The 27,098-nt window shown below is 54.5% G+C and overlaps 1 protein-coding gene across 2 annotated transcripts in view; it reads left to right on the top strand.

Annotated features, from left to right (window-relative positions):
• MGAT5B (alpha-1,6-mannosylglycoprotein 6-beta-N-acetylglucosaminyltransferase B) overlaps positions 1 to 27,098 on the top strand; it is a 68,239-nt gene that overhangs the window by 20,954 nt on the left and 20,187 nt on the right. For both annotated transcript variants that reach the window (XM_032616825.1, XM_032616826.1), the window contains exons 4-10: positions 3,219 to 3,334; positions 3,866 to 3,939; positions 4,964 to 5,134; positions 5,974 to 6,138; positions 6,832 to 7,001; positions 23,340 to 23,471; positions 24,854 to 24,987. In XM_032616825.1, the coding sequence (XP_032472716.1) occupies positions 3,219 to 3,334; positions 3,866 to 3,939; positions 4,964 to 5,134; positions 5,974 to 6,138; positions 6,832 to 7,001; positions 23,340 to 23,471; positions 24,854 to 24,987 (962 nt within the window). The remainder of the gene's footprint in view (positions 1 to 3,218; positions 3,335 to 3,865; positions 3,940 to 4,963; positions 5,135 to 5,973; positions 6,139 to 6,831; positions 7,002 to 23,339; positions 23,472 to 24,853; positions 24,988 to 27,098) is intronic.

Genomic DNA, 27,098 nt, shown 5'->3' with positions numbered 1-27,098 from the left:
CTCATCTTAACTAATTACCTCTGCGGTGACCCTATTTCCAAATAAGGTCACATCCTGAGGTTCCAGGTAGATGTGAATTTTGGGGGGACACTATTCAACACAGCACAGTGATGGAGCTCTGGGCATGTGGCCCGTGTGGGGCGGTACCAGGCTCCACTTACGATAGCAAATCCCTGTTCTTGAAGGCGCAGGACTCCTTTGGGGGTTTTAAACCAGCCACTCATAGCCACCCCCAGGCATGGTGGTGACCAGAGAGGTGGATGGAGCAGAGCCTGGACGGAGAGGTGACTTCAGGAAGGCTTGAAGTGAGGTGAGATCCCTTCCAAAGTTTCCAGGGACCTGGCAGGACCCCCACTGGTCCCACACAGGGGTAACTTGTGCCCTAAGGTCTCTGGTTAGAAGCTGGAGGGCACCCAGTCCTTCTCCACCTGGGAGCCCCTCCTGTTGGGCCTCAGCCGCCCGTGCTCTGGGCCAGCCCTGACCCAGCAGCTGTCAGGTCTGGCCTTCTACCCTGTGGCCACCTCCCTCCATCACCAAAATGCTCCTTCCAGGCAGTGCACTGTCCATCCTGTCCCTGGAGGTCAGTGGGGAAAGCATTCCACGACCCTTATTCAGAATTTATTTCAGAGCCCAATGGACACCAAGGTCATCACAGTCATCACGTTCCTTCTCTGCTGTAGCCCAGGCATTGTCAATGGGTGGGTGTCACCCCCTAAAGGGTGAAAATTGGCTCTTGCAATTTTCACTATTACAATGGTTTGTGGCCCTCCACAGGCTATAGTGTGTGTAAACAGATCTGCAGAATATCGGTGGAGTTGACATTTCAAGGGGGGAGGGTGAGAAGGGGAAACAATGTCTAAAAAGGCTCCTTAAGGGGTGATAATGAGAAAAGGTTGGGAAACAATGGTCCAGCCCAAATCCCTTCTGCTGCGGCTCCAACCCCATCTGCACAATGATGATCGCTAACGCAGACAGGGCTGCTTTCACGCAGGCATTGCCGTCCTGTGTGCCTTACACCTTTCCTCACTGAGTCCCCCCAGTGCTATGAGGGAGGTGCCACTGTCTCCTCCATTTTATTTGATTTTTTATTTATTTAAAAATTTTTATTTATCTTTAATTTTGGCCGTGTGCACGGCTTGCAGGATCTTAGTTCCCTGACCAGAGATCGAACCCGGGCCCCCTGCAGTGAAAGTGCAGAGTCCTAACCACTGGACCGCCAGGGAAGTTCCTTTCTCCTCCATTTTAAAAGATGAGAGCCGGAGGCACAGAGAGGCTAAGTGACTTGCCCAGGGTCACACAGCTCATAAGAGGCAGAGCTTCAGCTCATCTCTTTGTGTGTCGCTGTAAATTGGAGATGAACTGACTGTTCTCTTCCCTATAGCATTCCTTGACAATCTGAAGACCAAGGAGAAATATTGCTACTTCCTGCCTGAGGACTTTCTTGAGCAAAAGAAACATCATCTTATATGTCTTTGCTCATTCTTATTTGTAATTTCATAGAAGGTTGTTGAAGGTTGAATTGTGTCTTCCAAAGGGATATGTTGACCTTCTAACCCCCGGTACCTATGAATATGATCTTATTTGGAAATGGGGTCTTGGCAGATGTAATCAAATTAAGAGGAGGTCATATTGGATCAGGGTAGGCCCTGATCCAATGACTGGTGTCCCTATAAGAAGAGGAAATTCGGATACACACAGAAGAAGGCCAAGTGAAGACAGTGAAAACAGAGGCGGAGGAGACTGGAGTAATGCGTCTACTAGCCCAGGAACGCGGAGGACCGCTGGTCCCAGCCAGAAGCTGGGACAGATGCTCCCTCAGAGCCTCCAGGAGGAACCAACCCTGTCGACACCTTGATTTCAGACTTCTGGCCTCCAGAAGTGTGAGAGAAGACGTTTGTGTTGCTTTAAGCCCCCCCAGTACGTGGTCATTTGTTACAGCAGGAAGTGAGTAAAAGGCAATGCCATTTTCCATTAGAGTTTGGAGAGGGTGGACCGGACTGTGTGTGCACGTGTGTATGTGTGTGTGTACATGTGTATATGTGTGTGGAGGGCTCGTCTGTCACCCCCTTCCTGTCACCTCTGCCTTGTGTCCCCACCCCCACCTCCGTGTCTCCCATACCAGTTGCCTTTCTCTGTGGATGGGGCCACGCCCTTCCTCTCCTTACAGAAGATAGAGGTGGGGGGAACGGGGGGCAGCCCGAGGGGCCAGGTGGCCAAGGAGGGGCACCACTCTGCCTCCTCTGGTGAGAGGTGGGGTTTACAGACCCCAGAGGAGCCCAGGTTGGAAAAATCCTCCTTCGTATAATTCTCATTATGTGCGGCAATAAAGACCTTACAATAAAGTCCTTGTAAAGGGATAAATGGAGCTTAAACGGGGCCTGCGGAGCCAGAGGAGGTGGGGAAAATCAAAGGAATTGGAATTATCGTCTTCAGAAAAAGTAAGCAGCTTCTTGGAGAAGGGCCTCCAGAGCCTTCCTTGCTCCGAGACCCACGTGCCAGCCAAGTGGGATCTGTCTCAATAGAAGTTTTGGCAATGAGATAAATACTGCATCTGATGTCTAATAAACTTCTCTGAGAGGGGAGTAGTAATCAACACCAGGAAATAAATTCTCCAAAAATAAAGGCAGCACGAGTATTGATGAGGTAGAGGGCTGTGATGTTTATGGCACTAAACTCATTTAAGATCCTGGGAAGAATTCATTCTTGGGAACCCAACAATAATTTACTAGAGGTTTAATAGTTGGCAAGTCCCCAGGCTGCTCTGGGTGGAATTTACTTTGACAAGATACAATTCCTCTGGGAGAAAATAGAGAAAACAGACTCAGGACAGCCGGCTGTGCTCAGGAAAAGGGCCTCCATCGCCTGGAGATCCCTAGACAGATCTCGTCCAGGCTCTTGAATGGAATTCCTCTGCCCATGTCAGCCTCAGGCACTGCCCTTCACATGTGTGCAGACACGCCTGGCACCGACAGATGTGGGCTTTCCCAGATGCATGCCACGTGGGTCCGTTGATGGTTAGCGAGCCCCTCCAGCCAGGGCTGGGGCAGCAGCGGCTCCATTTCCTGGCCTGACTTTACCCATCGCTACCTTTCCGTTTGGGGCAGGGCGGTGTCTGGGTGCCGGGGGCCCTGCAGTCCTGCTGCCTTTGCTGGCAGGCTGAGGCCTGCCCTGCCCGGGAAGGAGACCACGGCAGGCTCACCCTGGCTTCTCCCACTTAGGCTACCCCCCGGGGCCGGCCTCATGGAGCGGATCCAGGCCATAGCCCAGAACGTCTCGGACATCGCCGTGAAGGTGGACCAGATCCTGCGCCACAGCCTGCTCCTGCACGGCAAGGGTGGGGGCCGGGGGCACCCCTCTACTCCCAGGAGGCCAGAGTACAGGGTGGGACGTCCGGGGTGGGGCCCTGATTTCTCCCCACGGCAGCTGCCCTGGCTCCCCGGGGCCCTGTGTCTGGCTCTCAGCGGGGTGCCTCAGGGTTCACCCCACCGTCCCTGGGTGGCCCCTTCCATTCCTCTTGATGTGGGGGCATCAGGCTGGGAGGCCCTACCTCTGCCCCTGTCAAAAAGTCAGGAGTACATTTGGGTGGATGCCTGAGGTCTACCCGTCCAGAAAGCTGGTTCATAGCCATTCAGACCAGCTCCGCACTGGTTCTGAACCCCCTAAGGAGGGTGGGAGTGTTGGAAGAGGGGGAACCCCAGGCACAGGGACCCCCTGGCGGTGGCCTTTCAGGGGAGAAAACTCAGGCCAAGGGCGGAGTGGCCTCCTGCACTGCCCAACCCCAGACCAGCCTACCTGCCTCACGCTTTCTCTACCGCGCTCCTCCTTGGACCCAGGTCCTCAGCAAGGTGACCTTCTCTCCCTGCAGTGTCTGAAGGTCGGCGGGACCAGTGTGAGGCACCCAACGACCCCAAGTTCCCTGACTGCTCAGGGAAGGTAGAGGTGAGGCCTGGGCCTGAGGCTGGGGATGGCCAGGGGCCCCTCCTCCACGGGGGCCATACCCCAGATTAGCTCTGTGGTTCTGCTCCTGGCAGGGATATCCACCATCAAGGGCCTCTCTGCCTGACCTCTGGACCCAGAACCTGGCACTAGCTGGCAGGGGCCCGCCTCAGGGAAGCCACTTCTCTGCTTGGGCCATCTGCCTGGGGCACCAACCCAAACGTCCCAGGATGGCTCACGTTGCAGGGTTTTCAGTACTTTCTTACAGCAGATGAACTATTAAGTATACGTATGGCACCACCAGCAGCCTGATTCCCAACAAATTGAGACAAGGTGTGGACCTCATTCGCTCTCCCCCTCCCTCCCGGCCCAGCTGACCAGCTGGAGGGAGAGACCCCCTCCCTGTCCGCGCCTCCAGGGTCCCACCTCTGGCTGCATGAAGTCTGTCCATCCGGGGAGCCAGTCCACAGGCATAAAAGCCAGCCCCCTCACTGGTGCTGAAATCCCTAAGAGCGTGGGGTGTTGGCACTGCAGACCCCTTCCTTGGGGACCAGGTGGGGGTCACTGTGGATGAGTCCTGCCCTAGCCGCAGCCCTGGCCCCCCTCAGAGGCTGCTCCCTGACCTTGGCTTCAGCTGAACCCTGCTCTTGGTTACGGGCGGAGGACAAAGGAAGAGGGACCAGCCAGGCCCTGAGCTGCTGCACCTCCACTGTTGCCCCTGGAACCTTGGCCGCATGTGTCCTGGACTGGCCTCATTCCCCCAGGGTCCTTCTCTTTCTGGGCCTGGGGGATGGTGGTCCTGTCTGGCCTTCCCTGAGGCTCTCAGCAGCCAGGACACAGGGCTGGGTCCTAGGGCCCCGGTCCAGTCTCTCTTCTCTGCTTCTAGCCTTGCTGCATCTTTGGGGTGGGCCCCGGAGACCCTATCCTGGGAGACCTCGGGGTCCCCAGGGACACGCATGCAGGGGCTCACCGAGGGTGCGCACGGGGCTGGCGCTGGCTCCTTGGCCCAGGCTGGCCCTCTCCACAGTGGATGCGTGCCCGCTGGACCTCTGACCCCTGCTATGCCTTCTTCGGCGTGGACGGCACCGAGTGTTCCTTCCTCGTCTACCTCAGTGAGGTCGAGTGGTTCTGTCCCCCGCTGCCCTGGAGGAACCAGACGGCCACCCAGAGAGCCCGCAAGCCCCTCCCCAAAGTCCAGGTAGGTGTGGGAGGTGAGTGGGCCGGCACGGGGCTGCCAGCCAGCTCTGCCAGGTGGATGGGCTGCTCCCAGCCCGCCAGCCTGCGGGTGCCCGTCCCGACTTCTGCAGGATGCTGCAAAGCTGAGGCTGCTTAAGGGGCAGGCTGGGGCCCTGGAGGTGCCCCCTTAATGGACTGGAATAATGGTAATAATAGCTGTCACTCATCGAGGACTTCCTGTGTGCCACTTTATTTGTCCTTATGTAATCGCATTTAATAGATGACGGATCTGAGGTCTGGAGAGCTGAGTTAACTTCTTCAAGGCATATAGTTACTCTGGCTCCACTGAAAGGCGGCCTGGCTTCCCTGCCCTTGGAGCCCCGGCTCCGACCACTATCTACTGCTTCCTTGTCGCGGCTGGGATCCTGGGAACTGTCATAGCTGACCCCCTCACGACGGGCTTGGGACAGGTGGCTGATTGGAGCTGGACTGGGACAGACCAATGTGGCTGGGGAGTGAGTGTTGGGGGGAGGAGAGCTGGGCTCCCTGACTGTGGGGACTGGTGGGCCTCTCAGAAAAAGTGGGAGGGACTTCCCTGGTGGTCCAGTGGTTAAGACTCCGCGCTTCCAATGCAGGGGGTGCGGGTTTGATCCCTGGTCAGGGGACTAAGATCCCATAGGCCGGGCGGTCGCAGCCAAAAAATAAAAACAAAAAACAAGGAAACAGAAAAAGGTGGAGAAACTAGAACAGGCCCAGCCTCACGGGGAAGGTGCCAGCCCCTGTGCCCAGGGCAGTGGGTAATGGCGGTGTCGTGGCTGCTGGGTGGAGGATTAGAGAACTGAGGTCTGGACCCTCCTCCAGGCAGTTTTCCGGAGCAATCTATCCCACCTCCTGGAGCTGATGGGCAGCGGGAAGGAGTCTCTAATCTTCATGAAGAAACGTACGAAGCGGCTCACGGCCCAGTGGGCACTGGCTGCGCAGCGCCTGGCGCAGAAGCTGGGGGGCGCCCGGCGGGACCAGAAGCAGGTACCTTATCCTCTATGTGCATTGAAGGAGCTGAGCTCAGAGAGCTTAGGAAGGGAGCTCAGGGCCTCAGGCTGCCAAGTAGACACAGGGTCTACCCTTACAAAAGTTTTATTGCATTTGTTGGAATTTGAGCCGCGGGCAGGGGGAGGCAGAGTCTGGATAGATGCATGCGGTAGCCCTGGCCCTTTTCATCTTTGGGGCAGAGTGACACCCCCTCCACCTTAGGAGTCCTGCAGTCTGTAGACATCTTGTTCTTGTCGGGCAGAAGAGTCATGGCATTTGCCTGGAATGTTGGGAATAATGTAGCCTGTTTGGGGGAAGTTCATTGGTTCGTCCATCTGTCTGTCCATCCATCCGTCCTTGCAATAAATATTTACCTGACTCTCTCATCACCCTGTTTATTTCTTTCAGAGTCCTTATCATTTCATGAAATTATCTCTTGTCTGTGTTTACTGTTGTCTACCTCTTCCATCTGGAACGTAAGCGCCTAGAGGGCAGGATGTGACTGTCTTGTTCACCTGTGTCTCCAGCGAGGTCACTCTGCCTCTTGGCCCCTCCGCTGTGCTCTGGTGCCAGAAAGCGCCCTTCCAGGCACAGCCTGGACACAGTGTCTTCCGCTGGCCGGGTCCCCCTGGGGCGGCAGGGCTGAGGGCTGCTGCTTCTCTGTGCTGATCCTTTGTGCCCCACAACCAGGTCCTTGTCCACATTGGCTTCCTGACGGAGGAGTCTGGGGACGTGTTCAGCCCGCGGGTGCTGAAGGGCGGGCCTCTGGGGGAGATGGTGCAGTGGGCAGACATCCTGGCTGCTCTCTACGTCCTGGGCCACGGCCTCCGGGTCACGGTGTCCCTGAAGGAGCTGCAGAGGTGGGTGCCGAGGGAGGGAGGGGGAGGAAGGGGAGTCCGTTGTCGCCCGGGAGCTCGTCGGATGGAGACATTCCTAATTCCGTCCTCCGGCTGCTCGGTCTGCCTCCTGCCCTTCTGTCCTCAACGCTGATGCCTAGTCATTTTGGGGGATGCACCAAGGGAGTGTATTTGCGTAGTGCTGTTCAAACAGGTCCTGGTCTCCATCTCGGGGCTACTGTTTGTGCTCAGGGACTGACCAATACTGGCTTGTGGAGTTGAGCCATGTCACACAGATGGGGTCCCCTCTGCCTGCTGTCCTGGTGGACTTGGTGCAGCCTCAGGGGTCCTCTTCTGGAACGGGGCTCCTTCCTGGGCCTGTTCTGGGGGTTGGGGGCCAGGAAGACCTGGAGGGTGGTGAGGTGGGCCGGTGATGCCTACCCCTTCCAGTGCTTGCCTTTCCAGGGTCCCTCTGATATTGTTGGAGGTGGGAGACTAGTGATTAGAGTGGGTAGGATTTTGTGTGTGTGTGTGTGTGTGTGTGTGTGTGTGTGTGTGTGTGTGTGATGAGGTTTATTTTAACCACTGTATCTGTGGGATGTAGAAATATGTAAGATTTTTCTTCTTTTATTTAATAATATTTATTATATGATATTTGATACATACAAAAATATATGTACTGTATGTCATGAAGTACAAGAGTGGAGTGATCGCCCGTGGTTCTGCCATCCACCTTTAGAATGAGAATATTACCAGGGCTCTCATGTTCGCCTGGGGCTCCTCTTGCCCATCCCTCTGTCCTACCTGCCACCCCCCACCCACCTGCCCCGGCCCTGGAGGAAACCTGGAACTTGGATTTTGTGTTTATCATTCTTTTGCTTTTTATTATTTATTTATTTATTTATTTATTTTGGCTGGCCGTGCGGCATGTGGGATCTTAATTCCCTGACCAGGGATCAAACCCCTGCCCCTTGCAGTGGAAGCTCAGAGTCCTAACCACTGGACTGCCAGGGAAGTTCCTCTTTTGCTTTTTTTTAAAAAATTAGTTTTTATTTTTACAAATTCACGTATCAATAAATAATATATTGTTTAGTTTTATTTATTTATTTTTTTGCGGTACACGGGCCTTTCACTGTTGTGGCCTCTCCCGCTGTGGAGCACAGGCTCCGGACATGCAGGCTCAGTGGCCATGGCTCACGGGCCTAGCCGCTCCGCGGCATGTGGGATCTTCCCGGACCGGGGCACGAACCCGTGTCCCCTGCATCGGCAGGCGGACTCTCAACCACTGTGCCACCAGGGAAGCCCTTATTTTCGTTTGGTTTGAGCTCTGTAAAAATGACATCTGCTGTCTGTAACCTCCAAGACTTGTTTTCTCCACCCGTTATTAGGTTTTAAAGATTTCTCCACATTGCTGCCTGTAGCCCTATTTCATTCATGTTCAGTGCTGTATGATATACCATTGTGCGAATGTACCGTAATAATTTATCACTTTTTCCTGTCTGTGGACATTTTCCCCTGTTTTTACGAGTTATTATTTTTAAAAATTTTTTTGGCTGCATTGGGTCTTTGGTTGTGTGGTCTTTCTCTAGTTGTGGCGAGCGGGGGTTACTCTTCATTGTGGTGTGCGGGCTTCTCACTACGGTGGCTTCTCTTGTTGCAGAGCACAGGCTCTAGGCATGTGGGCTTCAGTAGCTGCAGCCCACGGGCTCAGGAGTTGCAGCATGCGGGCTCTAGAGCGCAGGCTCAGTAGTTGTGGCGCACGGGCTTAGTTGCTCCACTTCATGTGGGATCTTCCCAGACCAGGGATCGAACCCGTGTCCTCTGCATTGGCAGGCGGATTCTTAACCACTGCACCCCCAGGGGAGTCCTTTACAAGTTATTTTGAATGATGCTGTGGTGGACATTTTGTACATGTCACCTGGTGTCCCTGGGTCAGAGTTTCTCTTGGGTATAGACTGAGTTTTTTCTTTGGTATAGACTTTGGTGCACAGTTGCTGGGACTTAGGGTGTCTGAAAATTCAGCTTGACAAGAAAATGCCAACTGTCTTCCTAAGTGACTGTACCAGTCCAGTCCTACCGTGTGTAGGTTCCCAGTGGGATACGTTCTTACCCGCATTTAGTGCTATCGGACTTTCTCATTAGGGGTGTGGACTGGTACTGTAACATCTTGTTATGGTCCTAACTTGTGTTCCCTGACAGCTCATGAGGCTCAGCAGTGTGTTATATTTTTGGCCCTCCTTGTTTCCTCTTGATGAAATGCCACTTCACGTCATTTGCTCACTTTTCTGCCGTGTTTCTCTTTTCCATATTGAGTTGGAGGAGTTCTTTATATATTATGGGTATAAATCCTGTGTATATGATATGTGTTTTAAAATCTTCGAAGGCTAATTTGTGGCTTGTCTTTGTACTTTCTTTATGGTCTTTTGTTTTGTTTTAAGGAACAGAAGGTCTTAATTTTAATGTAATCAAAGTTATCAAATATTTTCTTTACGGCTTGGGATTTTGTGCTTGGTGAATTTCTATTCCTTTCACTGGCATTGGGATAAGATTGTCTTAACTTCGTGCCGGGGCGTAACTAAGGAAGGCCTCTGAGTTGTTTGCCTGCAAATGAACTTTTCTCCATCAGCCCATTAATTTACTCTCAGGTGGTTTTCAAGCTAGAATGTGATTCCTCTCCAGAGCCCTCACACCAGCAGGATGGTCTGTTGGTTCTAGACGTCTTTCTCTTTTTCTGATTGGCATTTTGTCCCGCCCACGCGTGCTGGTGCCGTGTAGCGCGGAAGTGTTGGAGAGAGGAGGATGCTGGTGGGGACAGAGCCATCGACACTCCTAGGCCGACAGGGCCCAGGGGGTGCTGGTCTCGGGCAGCTAGTCAGCCTCTGCAGTTTTCCCCTGAGGCTTAAAGTCTGCCAGTGACTCAGGTAGAACTTCTTGTGACCTCAGTCGGAGAGAGAGTAGGGGGAGAGGGAGGCTGAGACTGGGATGTGCTTTGAAGGTTTACATCCCCATGGCTTGAAATTCACCCCTCTGGAGTCATCCTTTTAAGTTGGTGCGCTTGTCTCCAGTAGGCCTAGTAAAGACGGAAAGTGTCTTCAGAGGGGAACGGAACATGTAAGTGTGCATGTGGAAGAGGGTCCGCTTTGAAGGGGTAGAAGGCAACAGGGACCGACGAAGGGGCTGCATGGTTGTGGCAGCATTGCGAAGCCCATCCCAGGTCAGGGGGGCAGCAGGTTCTGGGGGAGGAGGTGCCACCTTGAAATGGCACCTCTGCCCCATCTGTTTGAATGTCACCAGAGTGGGAAGGAACTAGGCTGGGAGCTGTCCCCGTATGCCGGTGCTGAACCGTCAAACTAGCTACCCGGTGCTGGGAGAGGGAACCGGCACATCCCTGTGGCATTTTGTTGTCAGACAAGCTGTTACCATTGTGCGGGCCATTTCAGAGCGGTGTGCCCTCTCGCTGCCCACCAGAGCGCACTGCTGCTCGCTGAGCTGTGCCCGGCCCTGCTCCCCCTGATCCGAGGGCTCAGGAGATGTGTCTACACTGTGTGTGGAGCAGAGCACTGCAGAGGCAGCTAACATTTGCAAATAATGAAAAGAGGTATCTCTCCCTGGCCTCAAAGCTTCCTACGGGAAACTCAGATGGGGTGGGGTGGGGGGAGGGGGAGGGAGGAGAAAAGGGACCCGAGGTGTGGGACGCCAAAGAGGTCTTAGGCCACTTAGGATGGCACAGCCAGTGCCGTGGGAAGCCAGACCTGCCTCAGGCAGAACAGCAGGCAAGGATCGGGGGACCCTTGTCCCCTGGGTCACCAGAGACCCCAAGATGCAGTGGGAAGAATCCTGGGGGTGGGGACTGTTCAGAGCCCTCATCCCAGACTCTGCCACATACAAGTCCTCTGTCTGTGTGAAGCATCCTTCTGTCAACACCACGGACCCAGCTCCACCTCAAGGGTTAGATGAATTCACGTTTATCAAACAGCGCGGAGCTGGATTCCTCCCTTCTGACCGTGCATCTGGGGCCAGAGATGTGAGAACTTCCTTCCTTTACTGCTCTCTCAGGGAATGGGAAGGCTCCCGTGCATTTGTGACAGCCCAACATCACACTTAGAGAACCGTCCTTCCATCCTTCCGTGAGAGAGAGCAGGTTACGACAAGTCTCCCTAAGAGGCAGGAACTTAACTCAGTTGTTCTGCTTCTCAGCCCGTGCTGGGGTGTCTCCTCTTGCAACCTGGACCCTGAGTCCTTACCTGCCCAGAGTACTTCCTCTTCCTCTGGCCACCCTGGCCCGGCTGGAGCGGAGCCTGTGGCCAGTGAGGTTGCTTTTGCCCATCACAGGGCCAGAGCGGTGAAGATGGGGGTCACTGCACTTGGGAGGCCCTGAAAGTGAGGCCCTGGTGAAAAGTGCGAGAATCTGAAATATGCCCCTGCAGCCATTTCTTCCACTCCACACATGCACCCACATGCGTGCATGCACGCCCCTGCACGTGGGCGCACGCCTCCACACACACTCAAACACACCCTTGCACATGGACACGCACATACCCCGTGCATGACATGCAGCCCATGGCACACACATGTACACACGCACACACCCCACAGAGAATCCATATCTTTCCACCAGTGTGTCACTTCCCGCCAAGCCTGTATGGATCTGAAATTCCCAGAAGCAGGGGCTCTAGGGAGAGGTCGCCCCACCTCCGCTTGGCAGTGTGTTAAAGGGGCAGAGGCCCAAGGCTGTGCCCAGACAGCTCTGCCCTTGGCTCCCTGCGGGGTGTAGGTGCAAGCAAAGACTCTTGCCCAGACAGGGCAGAACTGTGTAAACAGCTCAGTCACCTCAGGAAACAGTCTCAGGAAGACCCTTTCTAAATCTGTTAGCAGGTACAATTTAAAACAACTAAAGGAATAAAAATTAAAAAAAAGAAAACCACCTTCCGCAGGAGACAGCACGCTTGTATCTATAAAATTAGCCACGCCCGCTGTGCTGGAATTCGTTTCAGGTGCGAATCCTTAACCCTGGCTGTAGCCAAGCTGCCTTAGAAATATACCGACCTTTGGGCCCACTCTTGGTGTCTCTGATTTAATTGATCTGGGCTGGCAACGGGTATCAAGTCTTCAAAGCTCCCCCAGGCAATCTACGATCTAGTGAGCAGTGATGGTTGGGAAGTAGAAAAGTTGAGGCTGTGGCTTTTCAATGCACGCCCCCGCCCCAAGTCTGGGTAGCAGGATAGCCGTGGGGTTAGGACATTGCAGAATGTGTGCACGGTTCTGAGAAGCAGGATTAGGGCCTGGGGTAAGGGCTCAGCGCCTTAAAGATGTGTGGATTCCTCCCGAGCCTTCATTTGCACACTCAGAAGCACCAATGTTACCCTTGGTTGCAGGGTCGGGGTCAAGCGGAGGGGCAGGCCAGGCAGGTACTCCTTGGAGGTGGCCCAGGTAGCGGGCCTCTCGCAGCCCATCCAGGACATCCGTGCGAACCTCTGCCCTGGAGTGTACTTCATGCCACGCCCTTTCCTGGATGTACTTTTTCCTGGTGATGGCTGTCGGCTGGGGCTATGAGCTCCTCCAACTGATTCTTTGCTGGGACCACCCGGACGCTGCGTAAATGCAGGCCTTTCCTCGAGTGGAGATTAAAATACAGATGTGATTTAGTTTGCTGAAGTTGCCATAACAAAGTACCACAGACTGGGGGGGTTTAAACAACAGAAGTGTATTGTCTCCTAATTCTGGAGGCCGGAAGTCCGAGATCAAGGTGTTGGCAGGGTTGCTTGGTCCTGAGGGTGTGAAGGAGGACCTGTCTCAGGCCTCTCCCATAGCTTCTGGCGGTTCTTGGTGATCTTTGGCGTTGGTTGGCCTGTGGAAGCATCACCTCCATCTTCGCCTTTATCTGCACGTGGCATTCTCTCTGTGTATGTGTCTGGGTCCAATTTTCCCCTTATAGGACCTACACTAATGTCCTTATTTCAACTTGGTCACCTCTGTAAAAGCTCTACCTCCAAACAAGGTCACATTCTGGGGTTTTGGGGGTTTGGCGAGGGGTGCACAATGCAACCCATAACAAGACGGTGATCATTTGAACCTAGAAAGGGTTTGTGGGCGGAGATACCATTGAATACAGGCATGGCACTGCCATGGGTTCTGCGGGAGGTGGGATCATCTGGGGACCCCATCTCCCAGCCTTGTGGAGCTACTCCATGCAGGTGACACCAAGGTAACGTGAGAACAGGTCAACGGGATGTGAAGGTAATCCGAATTCTGAGAGTCGCAGCTTGGGTCCTGCCATAGAACGTCTCCCTGGGCTGGCAAAATGCCCCTCGTGGGGAAGACCGCAGGACAAAGATGCCGCCTGTCCATTTGTCACAGTTTATTCACAGATGTTCACGGCAGATGTCTTGGCCACTGACTCAACAACGAGGCCGGACGGATGAGCCGCTTTTCTCTGCTCCTCGTGTTTTGGTGTTTTAATTAACCGACTCACTGGAGTGATGTTTGGGGCAGTGCACAGAATCTACATCTGACTTTGCTGCTGCTAGTTGTTTCCGGGGTGAGAGCGGTGGCGTGCAGGGACAATGGGCCCTGATCAGACTGCAGCTTGGGCGTGTCAGACAGTCCCGCCCGTGCCTTGCGCGTGAGACGGGAGGAGAGATGAAGCCAGAGCTCCCGTCAGCTGCATCTGAGACATCCCCATGGATGCCCGGATCCACGGTGGGCATTTTAAAGTGAAGCCTTTCCCTTCCTGCCTGCCCAGAATCGGCTGTGCTCACCCATTTTATCTGCATAATTTCAAGCGTCATTAATAGTACATTGGCATGAGGAAAAATTACCAAGCTCTTCCTCCCTCCATGAGTGAAATTGGGTTTAGTAGAAAATTAGTTGACTTAACTGGAAAATAATGAAAGTTTGAGAGGAGAATGTTTAAATAAGGAGGACGAGGACGGGAAGCTCGGCTGTGTAGCCCTGCCCCCTGTGGAAATCGGTCTCCTGGCATTTTTGTTTGCTCAGTGTTTGTTCAAGGGAAATACTGGGGAGGGTCCCCGGAGAATGACAGGGGCAGGGACCACATCCTGTCCCTCGTGCTCAGCCCAGCTTGACCAAGCTGCAGCCAGTAAACCCTCTGAGGAGCCAGTCCAGGCAGGCCTCAGGGTTTGAATCCATTCAGATCTGTCTGTGACTGGCTCAAACTGGCCTGAACTAGCCAGCTTAAGGCAGCCACTGGGGGGATGGTGCTACCATTCTCTGGAGTGGGGGGAGGGGAGAGAAGAGAAAAGCACTGATTTTGGGGGGCACATGGGGAAGACCTTGAATTTGGGTTTAGACACGTCGAATTAGAGGTGCCCACGTGGAGGCAGCTGAGTGATGGGCCGCGGGGGCTCAGAATGGAGACAACATCTCGGCAGCCGCTGGTAACTGAACACACGCGTGAATAAAATTGCCAAGTGATAGGGGAAGAGGCCTGAGAGCAAAGCCTTAAGAAACAGCAACACTGAAAGGCTTCTTGGGGAGAGAGGTGCTGGCAGAGGGACTGAGAAGGAGTGGGCACCCACGGAGAAGATGCTTCTAGAAGGAGGGTGTGGCCAGTGATGTCACATGCTCACAAAAACTAAGAAGGAGACTGAAAAATGTCCCCGGCATTTGGTCACATGGGCATCATTGTCGACCCTAGAAAGAGCCATTTTGGTTGAGTTGTGGGCACAGAAGCCAGAAATTTGTGGGTTGTGGAATGAGGGGGCTGCTGAGGAAACCAGCAGCGAGTTAGCTTCTTCTCCAAGGAGTTGAGCTGTGAGCGGGAGGAGAGAGAAAGAGAAGTGGGGGCACAGTGGAGTCGGAGTCGTAGATGGTGTGTGAGTTTCTTGGGGCTGCTGAAACAAAGTACCACAAACTGGGGGATTATTGTCTTCCAGTTCTGGAGGCCAGAAGTCCGAAATCAAGGTGTCGGCAGGGTTGGTTCCTCCTGAGGCTGGTGGAAGACTGTTCCATGCCTCTTCTAGATGCTGGGAGCCTCAGGCTTTCCTCGGCTTCTAGATGTCTGTCTTCTCCCAGTGTCTTCACACCATCTTCCTTCTATTGTGTCTGTCTCTGTGTCCAATTTCCCCTTCTTGTGAGGGCACTAATGACCTCACCTTAACTTGACCATCTGCAAAGCCCATTTCCAAATGAGTCACATCCCAGATACTGGGGTTAGGACTTCAACATCTTTTGGGGAGAATACAATTCAACCCATAACAGAGTTTTGCATGTTTATTTTTCAAGATGGGAGAGTTGTAAGCATGTTTAAATGCTGGTGTGAAGGAGGAGGAGAAGGAGGAGTTGAAGCCACAGGAGGGAGGATAGTGTCATGCATGGTGGCCCAAGAGGATGGCCCCCAGGAGGAAGAAGAGGCAGGATGTGGTGGGGGCACCGAGATGGGGCTACAGGGATGGAGGCAGGGGTTGCAGCATGCCCACTGATGCTTTTTATTTCATCTTTGATGTAGGAGGGATGAACATCTGCTGGGAGTGAGGTGGAGGGGGTGGGAGGTGTGAGGAGAGTGGACGAGACCAGAACACCCTGAAGGCCGCCCTGGATTTGTCATGTGTTAGCCCTTAACAAAGAGATTTCAACCAAATATGGCAAAATCTTATGACTCGACAAGGCTGGGAAGTGGGAGCACAGATACACGTTATATCATTGTATTATTTTCTATAACTTTCTGGATGCTCAAAGTATTTTGTTGTTCAATCCGAACGGGGGGGAAGAGCTGCATCCAGCATCTGCTTGGCGCTTAGCAGACCCTGTACACAGTGGTTCTTTCTCCCCCACCTATTCCCAGAGGAGGCATGAGAGGCAAATGACTAATATACACTAAAACACTGCATCCCCTCTCCCTTCTGGTTTGTTTGTTTATTTGTTTTTTTGGCTGTGCCACGTGGCTTGCAGAATCTTAGTTTCCCAACCAGGGATCGAACCCGTGCCTCCTGCAATGGAAGCGTGAAGTCCTAACCACTGGACCGCCAGGGAAGTCCCGCCTCTCCCTTCTTTTGCCTTCTTCCTCCTTGGGTTCCAAGGAGGCATTTAAATCTGCGTAGCGGGATCGTGTTCGGTATAGCTGAACACCGAGGAAGATGAGGGTCTCTGCTGCTGGGGGCCCAGAGCCTCACTGGTCCCTGCCCTTCATCCTTCCCCGGGACCCAGGAGGGACGATTCCCTGCACCTCCCGCTCCACGCTGCTCTGAGCCACAAAGAGTGGGAGTCTGTCTCTTGCAAATCAAGGCCCCTAAGCCTTGACCTTGGCCCATAAGTGTGACCACACGGATGTAGTGGCCGAGGCATCTTTTCCAGCTCCGGCCTGGTCCACACTGGGGCTGGGAGGTTGTAAAGGAAGAGCGATTTAAAAGAAATCACAGGCCCTCAGGAAAGGTCCACGCAACCCAAGTGGGGTGGGGAGAACTTGGGGGGAGTCAGAGAAGAAATGAAGAGGAGGGGTGGCTTCTGAAGGCTTTTGAAGGAAGTTGGTAAGGAGGTGGGATTCCTTCCACGGGGCGGCGGGAGGGAGGCATCAGTACATCTTCAAATCTGAGGAGCCATGGGTTCTTGTAAACAGAGGTGGGGTCCTGAGCAAGGGGAGGTCTTGTCCCATGGCGGCTGGAGAGGTGGAAGGCAGACAGTGGGATGAACTTCCTGGAGACTGAAGTGCCCCCCACAGGAGGGATAAAACTCCACTACTCTGGGCTCAGAGCAGGGGCAGGGCCGGCCTGGGACTTCCTTTATTCCTAATGAAGCTGGCAGAAGCATAGGATGGTACAAATAACCCCTAGCACTCCTTCTGACTTCCCCGAAATCATAAAAGGGCCCCTGGTCAAGAGAGGATTTATCTTGGGAGCCAGACTGTTCTGGAACGGACCCAGATTACCCTACGGTTCGTGGCAGCACTCCAGGGCTGTGTCTTTCCTTTAACCCAGGTCCCCCACAGGGCTTGTTCCAGTGGGACTGAGAGCAGAGTCTCACCCATCTTTGTTTCCTCCATGGGTTGGTTCCTCACAAAGGTTTGTGGAACTGGTTAGAACAGCGAGGGCCCCTAGGACCTGAGAATCCCCGGAAGAACTGAAAACCAACATCCCAGTGGCAGGCCCCACCCCAGAGCGAAGAGGTGGCACCTCTGGGACCGACCTGGCCATTAAGAGCCGACACGGGCTTCAGTGACCCTCACCGGCACCCGGGCCTGAGAGCCACCTTCACTGAAATCCTGGCTTGGATGAGAGAAGCCTTGATTTGTTCGCAGCATTCACGTGCATTGTTACATAAATGCGGGAAGGAGGCAGGGGACAGCCAGAGGGATGTGTTCCCTGCCCGGCGGCCGCCAGCGAGCTGGAAGGAGTCTGTCATTTCACCCAGCTCTCCTGGGAGCAGCAGCCATATTTTTAGCCCTGAGTTTGCTTACTAGGAGGGAACGCTGGGGAAGAAAGTGTCGGCTTTGGACCACAGGCCCAATGCGGGCCGCCCAGTGCAGGCCGCCCAGTTCCATTTCCGAATCCTCCTGCCTGTGTTTCCTTTGGGCTTTGGCTAAGGAGTGGCTTTTCCTTTGAACTCCCTTTTCCTCTGAGCCCTGACTCCACTGGGGACCTGACCGTTCTCTTTAGCTGTGATCCCTGACCCTCCGAGGGCACTGGGACACCTGCCTTTTCAGGAGACGGAAGCTGCGGGTGAGGCCATCGTGAGGGCTTCACAAGGCTGCTTTTGTTGGCTCAGGAAGGTCAGCTCAGGCTGGGCAAGAGAAGAAAACCCTGCAGGAGAATTTAATTCCTTCCTTGTTAGTGATCCTAACCTACCTGCTAAAGCAGCTCGTTAGAAGCCCAGTTAACTTTCTGGGTTTATTTCTCTGTGGTCCTCACGCTCTGGGGAAGGGGCAGCAGCCGCTCTAACAATGGCCGTGAGAGAGAGACGGGGTCAATGTCTTAGTGCTCAGGGGGTGGGCACCAGACGGGGTCAGAGGGCTAGCAGGCCCCAGAGGAGACAAAGGTCCTGGGCTGCCCGGGCGGGGTGCTCCCGGTAATGAGATGGATCCAGGGAAGCTGAAGCTCCCCATGGGCACTTAGCGCCTGGAGGCAAAGATCTTTGAGGCTTTGTAGGATTCTTTTTAATTAGGTCCATCCCACACAGAGAAGACAGAGAGGGAGAGAGAATAGTTTGTTCCAGAATTTGAGCACTACCTGGAGAGATTATTTCTAGCCACAGACCAAAGGCACAGGGAGAAATAAAACCGGAGAATTTTTAGCCTAGAAGGAGCCGTGGAGGTTTGTCCATGTGTCATGGAATGGGAGCGGAGGTGGACACCAGAGCGATTCTGTGTCTGCGCGAGGTCACCCAGCGAGCTCGCGCTGGAGCTTTACGCCCAGGGCTGCTCTTCACCGTGTGGGACTCAGCATCTTCATTCCTAGCTGAGGTTTGTTTTTTTTTCTTTTGGGCGTAGATTCTATTTTTTTCTCTGCCTTGTCCCATCTGCCCATTCACCTTTTGATCTTTTAGCAAAGAGTAACAGCCATCCTGCTTTGGCTCTTTGCTGAGCCCCTGCATCGTGGGGGGCCCTGGAGAAGATGGGGACATGGGTGCCTTTGGGAGACAGAGTGCTGGGCGTGCACTTGTGCGTCTGGGCACGGAACCGTGAGTGTGGACAGTTTGGTTTTGGCTCTTAAAAAAAAAATTGTAGTGAAGTACGTACAACGTAAAATTTACCATCTTAACCGTGTGCGGTTCAGAGACGTTAGGTTCGTTCACGTGGTTGTACAACCATCCCCACCATCCATCTCCAGAGCCTTTTCCCCTTCCCAGACTGAAACGGTTCACATTAAACCGTAAGTCCCCATCCCCCACTGCCCCTGACAGGTTGGCTTTCAAGGGTGGATTAATCTGGGTTGGGCAGCGGGATCAGAGGACCAGGTGACCTGTAGAAGGGCTCTTTTTCCCTAGATCACTCCTTCCCCCACCCCCTTCATCTGTATTTAGACTCCTACACAGGTGGCCTGGGGACATTTGGAAATTCATTCCAACCACCCAATTTGGCAATTCCACAGAAACTTCCCAAGCATTGTGGGTGGTAGTGGGCGGGCAGGGGAGGCTAAGTGGGTACGTCTGAAGCCCCTTCATGCTGAGAGGCTGCTTGACCCCCTCTCACCAGGGCCATGGGGGTGGGGAGGCTCTGTGAGCCCCTCCCGACACAGCCCTGGGCTAAGAGTCGGAAGAGAAGTGAACTTGACATTGGAATTAGGAAAATGTCTGGACAGGGGCCTTTTGAGGAGTCAGCACGGAAGGTGGAATTGTACAGCTGAGCCTTCCTGGGCACTTTGTCTGAAGGTTGTCAAGAGACAGCGTTTTTCAATTCATGTCACTGCTCCAACCAACCACTTAGAGTAAAATTGCCCATAAAAGTGAACTTAAATTACAAGTGATAAAACCACAGCCCCCTCTCCCCTCGGCTGACCCTCTGTGCTCTCCTCGGGACGAGCTCAGATTCCTTGTGACAAGAGTAATGAGGAAGCTTCAGACACATTTCCAGTGAAGTCACCGTGAATTGAAAATCTTTGTTTTCTAGGGCTGGGGGGACTGTGGGTCTCTTCGTTAACTCCTCCTGGGAGGAGGACCTGCTGTCTCTGGACCAATTTGTCTCTCCTCCTCTTCTTCCTGCTGTGATGTCCTTCTGGGACCCGTGGGGCCACTTGTGTCCTGTCCAGACCAGGAGGCTACTCAGCTAATAACCCTCGGCGACGCCCATCAGCCCTGGGCCCCTCTCACTCACCCACCCCCTCTCTCCTAACATGCTTTTCTTGACCATATTTTCAGCCTTTAAACCAGTTCTTCCAGGGGTGGGGGGATGGCGGGTTCTCATGGTTCATTACCTTGTGAATTCGTTCATGAACACAACAGTACTTACTGGGTCAGATCCTGTCCCAGCTCTGGGCTTTCAAAGATAACCTGGCCCTGCCCTGGAGGGGCCCCGGTTGTGAGGAGGTGACTCAGGGCAGTGCAGAGGGATGGTGGGGAGGGGAGTGGGATGCTGGGGCAGGGGGATCGAGGGAGAAGGGCGTCTCACTCTGACCAGAGGTCCAAGGAGGGCTTCCTGGAGGAGGAGGCAAGGTTTGAGTCCAGGAACAGGAGGTGAGAAGTCTCTGGAAAGGATCAGATGGAGCCAGGGATGACTGACCAGGTTGACATCGTGGAAAGATCTCTCTAGAAAAGAGCCAGGCAAGACAGGAGGGAGGCAGAATGGAGAGGAAATTATCTCAAGATTCCAGCTGAAAAATGACCGTGACCTTAAGTGAGGGGTGTGTGTGTTGGGCGTGGGGATGGGGTAAGGAGTTGCCAGATTCGGAAATTCAGAAGGTGAACCTGATGACTAAAGTAATAATAATCAACGGAACTTTCACTCTCCTTGCCCCACTTGATCCTACCAGGAACCCCGTGAGGTAGGCTTTTTTTTTTTTTTTTTTTTGCGGTACACGGGCCTCTCACTGCTGTGACCTCTCCTGTTGCGGAGCACAGGCTCCGGACGCGCAGGCTCAGCGGCCGTGGCTCACGGGCCCAGCCGCTCCGCGGCACGCGGGATCCCCCCGGTCTGGGGCACAAACCCACGTCCCCTGCCTCGGCAGGCGGACTCTCAACCACTGCGCCACCAGGAAAGCCCAAGGTAGGCATTTCTATTTGTCTTTTGCTGATGAGAAAAATGAAATCTCTAGAGGCTAGTGGCCCCTCCAAAGTTAGCAACAAAACTGGGACTGGGGCCCGATCTCTGCTGGCAGCCCGGGGCTCCAATTTCAGGATGTCACTGTGGTCCAGTGACCCACCATTGTGCTGTCTGATGCCCAGTGGCCCTGGGGAGGAAGGAGAGCTCAGTGGGTGGGAGTGTGGGCGCTGGAGCCCACTGCCTGGGTTCCAATCCCAGCTCCACGCCTTCCTGGCTGTATGATCCTGGGTAAATGACTAAACCTCTCTGTGTCCTAATCTGTAAAGAGGGGAGCAGGATGGGAATGCGTCTGATCTCATAGGGTAGTTGCCCAGATGAAAGGAATTGAAGAATTGATGAGTTGAAAGCACGTAGAATGGTGCCTGTGTTCAAAATGGTAGCCATGAAGGTGAGGAAGACGACACAGGCTCTAGGAAGTCAGTGTGGGGTCATTTTCCCAGGACAGGGCTGTGACTTGCTTATCTGGCCTCAGTGGCCCTGGTGTCTGGGGCTGGGGCCAGGGGTGTGGTCAGGGTTGAGGCAACCAAAGGAAGCACCCATGACTTTGTTGGCACCACCCATGGCCACAGAGGGACAACATGTTGCCTGGTAACCAGCCAGAAATGCAGTGTGGGAAAATCAAGCATGTGACTGGTGCAGGTAGCAGCAACTAGACCCACCTACGGTTTATATTTTCAGAATCGTCTTAATTTTCCCAGACCCGGATTCCATGAGGGAGGAGCAGCCACCCGCTTCCTCACTTCTGCAAGAGGAATCATCACCTTGTCTTTCTATTTGTGGTTCTCAATTGAGTGGAGGAAGTGGGGAGGGGGACGAGGGTCTGTCCTAAACCCAGAGCTTCTGTAGCTCAGGACAAAAATGATGCTTCATGTGACTGGAGGGCTTTGGGGTGTGAGAGGCAGCCACGCTGGAAGGAAAACAGGGATCCTACAGAGGAGAATGTAAAACCTGCTCACCACTTAAAAATACCACCAAACATTTCATGAAGTCTCCAGGTTGTGGGAACTGTTTCCTGTGATGGCTCCAGACCCCTGGGGTCCTGGGCTTATTCCCCTTTGCTTTCTGAGTAATTCAGCAAAAAAGCTGAAGAAGCACGCCCTGCCTTAGAAGCCCTGGGTTTGAGAGTCCTGTGTGGCCGTCTGGTTGGAAAGAGGGGCTCATTGGAGGGTTGGACGGGTGGAGACAGGGGTGGGGGGGGTGCTTGGCCATCTTTAAGTTTATAGATAAGAAATGGGGAGAAAATGGTTATAAGATTTTTGCACTCCTCTCTCCCCACTTAGCAGCAAAGGTTCTACCACTGGGGGAGCCAGCGTGGGGGAGCTGCGTGAGGCTGGGTGCACTGGCGGGGGGGAGGGCATGCCCTTCTCTGCCGGCCACAGACCAACCCCTGAGGCCTTGATCCCCGTCGCCCGAAGCTCCCCGTGACATCTTTCCATCATGGCCTTGTCGTCAGGTTATCATCAACGTCGCTGAAAAGGCCGCGTTAGGGCAGTTTGCTCAGCGCACAGTGTTTACCGAGCCTCTGTGGGTGTCTTGTTGAACGTGCGCTAGGTAGCGCAGAGGCGTCCAGGTGCTGCTTTTCCACATGGCTTGAATTGTCTCAAGGAGCCGGAGATGCGACCCAGGGAACTGATGATAACTGTGGCCTTTTGCCAAGTGGATCCCTGAAGGGGCTCACTGGGAGGTCTCACGGATGCCTTGCAGCATCTGGACCACGAATCCAAGGGAGGCGGGAATGGGGGAGGTGGGCGGCTGCTGGGGGGCTTCCCTGGGGGCCGACACTAGTCTTCCTGGCTCAGCCGCTCAGCACAGACTGACTGAGTCATTCATCCAAAAGCCGCGTCATCTCTGCCGGGGCTGTGTAGTCAGGCTTAGCAAAGGCTCCCGGATGGTGGGCAGGGGCATCCAGGGCAAAGTTCACGCTGGCACTGGGGGGGCCAGGCAGGGGGCTTTGAGCCTGTCTCCAGGGAGGTGGACTGGGCAGATGGGAGGCCGTGTCCTTCAGGCTCCAGTGAGGTGATCCGAAGTCTCCACCCTGGGTCACCAGTGGCAGCCCTGTTCCCGTGTGAAAGCCTGCAAGTAAGTGACCCAGCAGGCAGGGTCTGCCGGTGGGGCAGGGCTAGGCATCTCCGTGGGCCAGGAGCCAGTCAGCAGCACGGGACACAGGTTTGGGGACCCTTCAGCTGCTAACAGATGCTGACGCTGCGCCGAGGACCTCGCCAGGTGTTGATGGCACCTTGTGCACACTGGGTACAGGTGCCCCCTCTGGGTGGACACAGCCCTGCAGGGATCAAGTTTGTGCAAATTAACAGAAGGTGCTCCTTCCTTCTGGCAGGTAGCCCAGGCCAGGTACAGTCTTGGCAAGCTAGCCGGGGCTGGATCTCAGTCCCATTTGTCCCTCGTTGGAGTCTCTTGTGCAGTGAAAAACCTATACAACCGTACATGGCTGCCCTGTTTGCTTCCTCTCCAAGAGTTCGGCAGGATTCATGCACTGACCTCACTTTCCTTTACAGTGTTCTCCCCGCCACTTATTCTGGGCTATAGGAACGAGGGTGGGCTCCAGGTCCCCCCAGGGCAAGCCTGTTTGGGAAGAGGGGTTTTTGCTGTCTGTGGGTCCCTCTCGGGGCTCAGACTCTGAAGGGCTCTTCTCTCAGTAACTTAGGGGCGCCGCCAGGCCGGGGGAGCTGCCCGCTCGCCACGCCCCTGCCTTTCGACCTCGTCTACACCGACTACCACGGCCTGCAGCACATGAAGCGGTACATGGGACTCTCCTTCAGGAAGTACCGGTGAGAGGGCAGCGCGACGGTGGCGATGGCCCATGGCAGCCCCCGGGCTCTGGCTGCCGGCTGGTCCCCAAGGTGGGGGATTGCACTTTCCCAGGTTCTGCGGTGGAGAGAAGGCTCCCCTCCCCCACTGCCTTCCTCCTCTGACCGCTCTGCCTCCTGACTAAGGCTGACTCAGATGGCAATTAATAAACCACAGCCGGGCGATCCAGGCCCCTGTGCTGCTGGACAGGCTGGGGGGCAGGGTCAGAGCTGACCCAGATGGAGGGGGCAGAGGAATTGCGGGGAGTGGTGGAGGGGAACAAGGCAGGTAACGGGGCGTGACCTCTGTGGGTGGGGACCCAGCAGCCCCCCACCCCGACTCCCTCCTCCACCCCACCCCCTCCAGGGCAGGAGGAAGGCCGATGCCATAGCCCTGTCTCTCTGCAGCCAGCTGGGCACGGGGTTTAATTTAGCACAGAGAGCCCTGCTGTTTATTACGTTTGCTCTAGTCTCATTGACTATCCCACATGATTTTATTAGGGAAAAAAAAAGTGACAGGCAGCGTTATTGCTTTTATTATTAATGCATGTTCTCCGTGCACTGGGGCCTCTTCCTGCCATTCCCGCCTCTTCCGGGGGAGGAGTGCTGACCTCAGCAGTCTGGACAATTCTGGGTCACCGGCAAGGACTCTGGGTGAGGGAACTCCTTGTAGGGGCGTCTGAGTCTCAGCGGTTTTCTTCAGGTGCCCACTCCGGGGTGGCCCAGATGGAGGGAGAGGTTCTGGGCTTTGGCCCATTGACAGCAGCCTCAGTGGGCCAAAGGGTGGGACAGAACCTCCACCGGCTGGGAGGCCCACCTGAAGTGGCCACACTTGCAGGAGACTTTGAGGCACGATGGGCACGATGGGCCCGTGGCAGTGGCTGGTCCCTCTGAGGCCCTGATCTTCTGCATCTCAGCCCAGATAACCCCGGCACATCCTGCAGGTGTCAGGCTCCTGGGCAGAGGGACTGTGGACCCCCTGCCCAGGAAAGTAGAAATCGTACAAGTGACCCCTGGGGCAGTGGGGAGGGATCCCATTCCAGGCTGGGCCTCCCCTTCTAGGCTCCCTTGGGGCAGCTGTAAAAACTAACAGTTCCTGAGTTAGTGGTCCCTGGTTCAGGTGTATCACTAAGACCCTGAGACAGTTATCCCCATTTCACCAGTGGGGAAGCTGACCCAGAGAGGTTAAGGCACTTGCCCGTGGTCACACAGCCAGCTAGTGTCTGAGCCCAAGCCCTGACCACACATCACACTATCCTGACCAGCCACCTTCGGGTTACAGAGCCCACGGCTGGCACAATCCTAGCCCAGGGAGACACAGGGAGGTTGGTGACCCTGGTTCCTGATCCCGGGGGGGTGGACAGGTGCCGCATCCGGGTCATCGACACCTTTGGGACAGAGCCTGCGTACAACCACGAGGAGTACGCCACCCTGCACGGCTACCGGACAAACTGGGGCTACTGGAACCTCAACCCGAAGCAGTTCATGACCATGTTCCGTGAGTGTCCGGCTCTGGGAGGCGGCCCGGGAGGAGGCAGGCCCCATTCCTTCCTCTCCTTCCTTTTGGGGCCTGTGCGGGGAGGGGGGAACACACCCCCTTGGCGTGTCCCCTTGGACGGGAAAGCCTTGTTCCCCTCTCTGCAAATGTGTGAGCCACAGAGGAAGCCTCTGGGGTGTGTAGGGAGGGGGCAGCCTGGGTGGCGGGGGGGTGGGGGAAGCATGGTAACCTTTCCAACACCCAGAGGACGCAGCCTTTTTCCTCCTGGAGCACACGTTGCTGTCTTGCTCTCGAGAGCGGCTCAGCACAGGGTTCCAGAACAAAGAGGGTTCCATGGCCTTTGAGAAAGAGAGACATTCCAACGTGGAGGGAGACTTAAGTGAGTGGCGAGGGGGCAGCATAGGGAGGCTTTCTAAGCAGAGGGAACAGACGTAGTGAAGATGGATATGGAAAGAATGGAAGGTTCTGGAAATGCAAATGCTCCGGGAGGCTCCAGCGTTGGGGATAATGGGAAGTAAGGCTGGGGGGTGGGGTGGCTGGGGCCCCTGTGGGTGACGGGCTTCGGGCAAGGGATGCCATTCGAGCTGAGCTTTCGTGATTTTTTAAAAAAATTATTTATTTATTTTTGGCTGCTTTGGGTCTTTGTTGCTGCGCGCGGGCTTTTCTCGAGTTGCGGTGAGCGGGGGCTACTCTCGTGTGCGGGCTTCTCATTGCGGTGGTTTCTCTTGTTGTGGAGCACGGGCTCTAGGCGCGTGGGCTTCAGTAGTTGTAGATTGCGGGCTCTAGAGTGCGGGCTCAGTAGTTGTGGCGCACGGGCTTAGTTGCTCTGCGGCATGTGGGATCTTTCCAGACCAGGGCTCGAACCCATGTGCCTTGCATTGGCAGGCGGATTCTTAACCACTGGGCCACCAGGGAAGCCCGCTTTCGTGATTTTTAATGAGACTTTAAAATATATAAACACTGACCTCCCCTCTTACATGCAGCGCGCTGAAAATAATTGAACCTTTTCTTGACAACTCGGGGCCAATGCTCTATCTCTCTGGTGTGGGGCCCGCCCTGCGGGGCCGGCAGAGGTGTGTGGAGCCACGTCCCCTGCTGAGTGGCCCCTTCTCCTGTCGCTGTTTGGTGTGGCGCCTTTTCTCCTACTTGGGAGACTGTCAGCTGTCACTTTGAATCGTCGTCAAGCTATCTGCGTCCAGCAGCATCTTGGACGTCTAATTGGCGGCTCTTTGAAGGCTGTGGGTCAGAAAGCCGGATAAGTGCCCTCCTTAGGATTGTCTCTAAATTAAGAGTGAGTTTAGTTCCAAGCAGGGTCCCGAGGAACTTGCTCGTAAGTAAAGTGGCTGATCTCTGCTGAGCCTGTCAAATGAATGCCTCCCTTTTGGGTGCTTAGGGACTGCTTTTGTATTACTCTTCAGGTTCTAGGCTGTATTAGAGGCAGACAAGATTTCTGAATAATACACGAGTAATGGCTTGATTGGATCCCAGAAGGTTGGGAAGGTGGGAAGTTTCCTTGGAGCCCAGATGAGGAAACTGAGGCCCAGAAAGGTGGAATGTCCTGTCTGAGGTCACATGGCTCTGTGGGGACGAGACTCCCTCCCTATAGCCCATTGCAAGGTTGTATGAGGCTTCTCCAAGAGAAGAGTGACTGTCCTAACAGGTCATCTGGTGGCATTGTGCTCCCAGCACGGTGATTGAAGTGGGATGGGTCCTGAGGAGATTTCTGGAGGGAAAGGAAGTGGGGCTGGGTAGTGGTGGTGTTGCTGTAGGCTGTGGAAACAGCATATGTGATAGCAGAGCAGAAAAAATACCATTGAGGATCTGGGAGCAGAGGGGTGGGGTCTTTTAGCAAAGATTCCAGAGTTTACATTGGATATGGTAATTCGAGGTTCACTGTAGGTTCTTGAGCTAGGGAATATCATGGAGAAATTTTTTTTTTTTGGTCACACCGGGCAGTTTGCGGGATTTTAGTTCCATGACCAGAGATTGAACCCAGGCCCTCGGCAGTGAAAGCACGGAGTCCTAACCACTGGACCTCCAGGGAATTCCACCCCCCAAATTTTTTGAGATACATTATTCTGGCAGACTGCAGATGGCCAAAGGGACAGTGG

Source organism: Phocoena sinus, chromosome 20, assembly GCF_008692025.1.
Source record: "Phocoena sinus isolate mPhoSin1 chromosome 20, mPhoSin1.pri, whole genome shotgun sequence".
NCBI lineage: Eukaryota > Metazoa > Chordata > Mammalia > Artiodactyla > Phocoenidae > Phocoena > Phocoena sinus.
Note: the sequence above shows the minus strand (reverse complement) of the source record. Positions and strands in the feature narration are given on the sequence as shown.